Source organism: Blennius ocellaris, assembly GCF_963422515.1.
Source record: "Blennius ocellaris genome assembly, chromosome: 6".
In the NCBI taxonomy this organism is placed as follows: Eukaryota; Metazoa; Chordata; class Actinopteri; order Blenniiformes; family Blenniidae; genus Blennius; species Blennius ocellaris.
This window is the reverse complement of record NC_137655.1, coordinates 4129566-4135894: the sequence shown is the minus strand read 5'-3', so window position 1 is coordinate 4135894 and position 6329 is coordinate 4129566. Positions and strand designations below refer to the sequence as shown.

At 43.2% G+C, this 6329-nt stretch overlaps 1 protein-coding gene across 1 annotated transcript in view; it reads left to right on the top strand.

Annotated features, from left to right (window-relative positions):
• Positions 1-3092, top strand: part of LOC308131386 (transcription factor CP2-like protein 1) — a gene marked incomplete at both ends in the record, with an annotated part of 10639 nt that extends 7547 nt beyond the window's left edge. The window contains 8 exons of the mRNA XM_080498114.1: positions 127-188; positions 277-328; positions 430-523; positions 605-695; positions 1721-1803; positions 1887-2050; positions 2917-2968; positions 3055-3092. Coding sequence (XP_080354240.1) covers positions 127-188; positions 277-328; positions 430-523; positions 605-695; positions 1721-1803; positions 1887-2050; positions 2917-2968; positions 3055-3092 — 636 coding nt within the window. The remainder of the gene's footprint in view (positions 1-126; positions 189-276; positions 329-429; positions 524-604; positions 696-1720; positions 1804-1886; positions 2051-2916; positions 2969-3054) is intronic.
• Between the last annotated feature and the right edge of the window lie 3237 nt (positions 3093-6329).

The window sequence follows — 6329 nt, the reverse complement described above, 5'->3', positions numbered from 1 at the left end:
TCTAAAATTCCTTCACGGTCGATTCTTGTTTTTGTTGCGAGGTCTTACGTTTTCACAACACTTCAGTAATTTACTCTTTTTCTTCCGGTTCTTACGTTTCTTGCTTTTCCCGGATTGTGACAGTAGCGTGTTGTTTTCCACCGATCTGAGTGTTTCCTCTATTTCTGCACCGAGAACATCGTCCGCCTGTTGCTTTTGTCTCTTTAGATTTGCTTTAATATGATTTTGTCTTGTTTTTATATCAGCCTCACCTCTTCCTTCTCTGTTTCTCTCCAGGAACTGCTCTCCAAGCCAGCAGGGGGAGCTGTTCGTGGCCGGCTGCTCTGACGTGAGTGCCTGAGCTGAACGTCCTTTGGCTATTTGTTCTTGAGTCGGTTGCATTTGAGTCTTTTCTTCCTCCTCCTCCTCCTCTTCCTCCTCGACAAGCAGCACCTCCTGCCCTCCTGCTCTCCTCAGGACACGCAGCAGTGGCTGCAGCTCCACAGGTTCTCGCCGTACTCCAGACTCTTCACCAGCTTCTCAGGTAGGACCCCTGGAGATCAGCTGGAGATCAGCTGGAGATCAGCTGGAGATCAGCTGCTTGACCGTCTGCTGCCGTTTGCAGGAGCGGATCTGTTGAGGATGAGCCGTGAGGACCTGATCCAGATCTGCGGTCCGGCAGACGGCATTCGCCTCTTCAACACCATGAAGGGAAGGTAAGATGCAGGAGTTTGTTTCTTTGTTTGTTTGTTTGTTTTTCTTGCTCTGGCAGTAAAATCCTGCAGCAGCTTTCTGCTGTCATATAGTGACATCTAGTGGTCCCAGACGGTATTTGTCAGTTACACTGTTGTAGGAGTTTATTCAGTCAACCAAATACATGATGCAACAAAAGCAGAAAAACAAAACAAAAAAACAATTTCTGTTAACTTATTGACGTCCTTAAAATTTGTGACCAAAGGGTTTAGAATTTTAAACTTATGTTTCCTCACCCTGTACGTTATGCAAGTAAAGCTTCTACAATTAAAGCAACAAAACAAAACAACTGAATCCAACATGATTGATGTGAATTTCAGAGACTTTTCAAAAACAAACAAATAAATAAACGTACAAAAAAAGGGAATTGTGTGAATTTTAATTTTGCGATTCCTGAGCTCAATATGTTTTCAAATATAGTGAAATTAAACCGACATTTAAATGTTTTAAGCGTAGTAATAAAAAAAACAACAACCAAAAAACAAACTTTTTACAGAAACACGTCTACTTTTTGAATTCGTTCTCACCTTATTTCTTTTTTTTAATTGGGCTTTAATGAAGTTGGAATTGATTTTCGCAATAAAATACAAGTTGAAAATCAATAAAATGATGTTTTTTTTATTACCCCCCCCTTTTTTTTAAAAGAACTTTATGTATATTTTCATTTCAAGTTAACTTGCCTCATTTCTACGTGTGTTTTTTTAAACAAAATATCCACCAGTTTCAGCTTTCAGTAGTTTTCCACTCATTTAATTTTTTTATTTTAAACGTCTAAATCAGAGATTTGTGTTAATTTCGAAGGACGTCACAGTGCGTCTGTCCTGTTTTTACCATTCAGACTGAAGATCGTGTCCACGGATTCATGGTTTTACTACACAAAGTAGCTCGTTGAAGATATTTCCGGACACAAGCAGCAAATCTTCAAGCGTCTCAGACGAAAGAATCCAAATTCCATGTTTTCACTCCACGTCTTGCTCTGCCCTCACAGGTACATTCAGCCCCGCCTCACCATCTACGTGTGTCAGCAGCAGGCCAGGGACCAACTCCCCCTCAAACCCGGGGCCGCCGACAGTGAGTGATTCATCACACGCGTTATTCAGATTATTAATAATAATAATAATAATAATAATAATCTGGTCCACGGTGACCTTCAGCGGCGTTTCCTGCCCCGGCGGTCTACCAGGCCGTGTACCTGGAGGAGCTGACGCTGCTGGACCTGTCGGAGAAGATCGCCAAGATGTACGGCGTCACGCCGCAGCAGATTGTACACATCTACCGGCAGAAGCCGTCGGGGATCCACGTGCTGGTCTGCGACGAGGTACGCTGGCGCCCCCTGCCTGTGGGATAGCTGCAGTGTGTGGGTGTGTGTGTGTGTGTGTGTGTGTGTGTGTGTGTGTGTGTGTGTGAGGACGTTTCGGCAGATTTCCCCTCCGACAATTCAGTTCATCGGTTAGTAGTTCTCATTTCCAGCCACTAGGTCAGGGGTGTCAAACATGAGGCCCGGGGGCCAGAACCAGCCCGCCAGAGGATCTAATCCGGCCGCCATGTGATTTTTTAATGTATATTTTTTTAAGTATAAATATGAAAAACTGACAGAGGCTGATCTAAAAACACTAGATTGGCCAAAAAATGACATTCAAAACTACCTTTGGTCAGAATTTGACCCCTGACATTAATGCAATCTGTGGAGGTCACATGACGCAACACCTTTCACAATAAAGGTGTCCAATTTATGTGAAGTGATACTTTAGACATGTAAACTCAAAACAATTTCCAGATGATGACAAATTGTTTTAATCCTGAATAAAAATACGATATCCAGATACAGGTGACTGAGGGTTGTTTTTTTTGCAAATATAATAATATCTCGATTTCCTTTAATATGTATATTTCAGAATAGACTGAGAAATTCTTGCAGTTACAAAAGGATCAAAAGAAGGAAAGACTTTGATATTTGTCCATATCTGCAGTTTAATGTTACGTTTGACTTGTTGGGCCTCCAGAGGTCAGATCAGGTTGATGTGGCCCCTCAACTGAAATCAGTTTGACGCCCCCGCCACTAGGTGGTGCTGTTTGTTTGTTTTTTTTTGCTACACATGCGTACAGAACGGCAACGAAAGCTTCAGACTCGTTCTTCATTGTATCGTTTTTTCTTTTTCTTTTTTGAACCGTACCACTTCCCAGATGGTGCAGAACTTCCGGGAGGAGTCCAGCTTCGTCATCAGCACCGTCCGAGGTAACGCCGTTCCGACCCCTCCCCCGCTCGCCGCCCCCGAGGAACGCGAGCGTCTCTTGTGAGCCTCTTTGTTCTTCGTCCAACAGATGAGAACACGGACGGCTTCCACGTCGTGCTGAAATGAGCGTCCGGAACTCGCCGCCCGGTGGGAATTGTACATATTGTAAATGAGCCGCCCGTCTTCTCCACAACACGACTTCTCATTCGCTCTTCGTCGGTCCTCTTTCTGCTTGTTTTGTATTTTGGTGTCTTTACTAATATTTAATATGACTTGTAATGGACATTTGCTGCTTCATCGGTTTTTTTTTTGTGTGTTTTTTTTTTCCCCCTTAATGTGAATTTGCCAGGTAATTATCTTGATAATAAAACAAAGTGAGGGGAAAAAACCCTGCTGTGGTAATATTTTCTTGTTGGTATAGATTTCACGAGCTTTAAACTATTGCAAGACGAAGACGATCCAGACCTGCTAAAATAAAGAAGGAACAATTTTCAAATTTGGTAAATCGGGGGATCGGCTGAAAAAAAAAAAAAACACGCGAGAAGAAAAATGAGCCTGATGTAGAATTTTGTACAGTTTGCATTTATAATGTTTCACAATTAGCAGGATAACTGATCCCGTCATTGAGGAGGAATATTTAGCATTAGAAATGTACTTGGAAGACTCTTCCTACATGTGTGCCAATAAGTTTCAAGTAACTTTCAAAAACTTTTTTTAGTTTACTTTACTTTGAAAATTTGAAATGCAGTGTTTAATAAAAAAAAAAAAAGTCAAAATGTATTACAAAAAACAACATGAAATCACAATGTCTCATAATAAGAATGCTCTCAAATATTGCGATTTCAGACTTGATTTAAAATGTATTTATAAGCTACAACGTGACTTTAAACAGGAAATCTAGAATCTGGATATCAAATTAAGATGCTCTATAATCTAGATTGTAGCTGTAGTTACATCCTGCTTCATTCATTTAAATTATTTCACAATCTCACTATGAAACATGAATTTTTTTTTTTAAAGGCATTAATAGTGACGATATCAAACTATTTCTGACAATTTCTAACCTCAAATATATCCAGTTCATGTGTTGACCAGCAGGTGGCAGCATCTCCTATAACTGCAGCTGGTAAATACTTTTTACTTGTTAAATATTAAACAAATTCAATTCAATATCAGAATCAGATTTAAAATGGCATCTATGGCCTATATTGTCCACAGGAGGGCGCCACAATCCCAGGAATCACTATGTGCTGAATCAGCCTGATCGTCATCAGATGTATTTATTTCATACGAGAACATTGAGTTGTTTTGTTGTCTGGGACTCAAACCGTTTATTTCTTTTGAATTCTTCTGTATAAAATATGTTAAATCTTCACATTAAATATTAAATAAACAAACATTTTAATGCACTGTATCCAAACGTGTATTCATGCTGTGGTAAATATATAAAAAAAAAATTTTCTACCTGATTTTTGATTCTGATCAGGCAACAACTAAGACGCTCATAAAGACAAAATGATTGTAAGTGAACTTAAAGTGGAAGACTTCCGGTGTTCTGAAACGTGAATGCCGATTGTGAATACCCCCCCCATATATAAAACACTAGTAAAAAGTATGTATAAAAGAAATTCAATAAAAGTAGATGCATCATATAGAGGGAAAAACAGGGTCGGGCCCAGAACTGAACCTTGTGGCACCCCACGAGAGGGACGGGCTGAAGAAAACTTGTTGCCATCAGGGACCCCCCCTCCAAACCCCCCCCCCCCCCCGATAATGACCCTTACTGCTGCGCTCTAAAACAGCATTTCAAGGATATTTTAAAAGAAAAGTTCCCTGTGAGTAGTGAGATTGTTTTAGAAAAACCTTCTATCCCCCCCCCCCCCACACACACACACAGGCAATGCCTCCCATGCCACCATGTTAATAACCCCCCCCCACTACACCCACCTCTGTCTCCTCTGTCTGAATTATAACCTTGGCTCACTGGAGGCAGCACAATGTGACAACTGTGATTGTGTTTTAATTCTGATGGCCGAGCGAAAGAGGACGGCCTCCGCGGAGAGTGGGCTTGGATTAATGGGCCCCGTCTTGGCCGCTGGCCCCCCGCTCCCTTTCTGATCTGCTTTTACTCCGACGACCCCCCCCCAACCCCGACCCCCGGGGGTCATTAGAGAGCCACCGGAATGGTGCGGCTGGCTGCCGGCCACATCCCCGCGCCGCTTGTTTTCCAATCAAATCACTATATTTAACGGGGACACGAGCCCAGGGCCAAGTCCAAACAGACATCTGTTTGAAATTGTTCCTCGCAATTATTTTCACACACAAGTCGCCCCCCCCATACCCCCCCGCTCCCCTACCTCACTAACCCCCCCCCACCCCCCCCCTTTTTCCTCACTTTGGTCTTTTGTTTGTTGTTGTTTGTTTTCAGCCAAACCTCCCCCTCTGGATTGCTAATGGACAGAATGTGTGTGTGTGTGTGTGTGTGTGTGTTGGGGGGGGGGTTTAGGGTTAGGGTCTGGCTCCTGAACCGCTGTCATACAGACATGCAGCCCGCGGAGAACAGGGGAATCTGCACAAAGCAGGTTTTCCACCCTGAACGGGTGTGTGTGTGTGTGTGTGGGGGGGGGGAGGGGGGGGGGGGGGGGTTTGGGGGGTCTGGACCTGCAGCCGCCTGCTCACATAATGTTTGCACGAACAATCGGTCCCATTTCGGCGTCGCAGGATGGGCCCGATCCCCGAAGTTGCCGCCACAAGAGAAAATCCAGCTCCGTAGTTCAGGACTGATGGTTTCAACTGCCGAGATACTGTGGAGTCGCAGTCGTGCGCTGAGTCATCGCCACTCCTGTCGCTGGATATTCGACGTGTCATAATGCTTTGCCACCTAGAAATGGGATGTTTTGACACTTCGGAGTGCTAAAAGCCCAGCGTGGACTTTAACACGGTACCTGAGTGAGTCCTGAGCTGAGACAGGCTCTCGGTGTGAAGGGATGAAGGAATCGGGTCTTAAATTAAGAGTTTGGATAAAGTAAAGATCACGTTGCGATTAGAAGCGTGTCCCCAAGGTGGCGCTGCGACTGACGTTGTGTTTTGGCCTGTGGATGTGATGAAGGCTGACTGTGATCCGATTGGTCAAATCACATTTAGCTACGTTTCATGTAAAGGACAAATTCCCCAAAAAGTACTGTTAAAATTCCCAAATATTATTGATCGACTTCCGGCAACTAATATTAAATTCCCAGAAATTACAGTGAAAATTCCCAGGAATTACTGTTAAAATTCCCAGATATTACTGATCAACTTCCCGGCAACCTAGAACTAAAATTCCCAGAAATTACAGTGAAAATGACCAGAAATTACTGATAA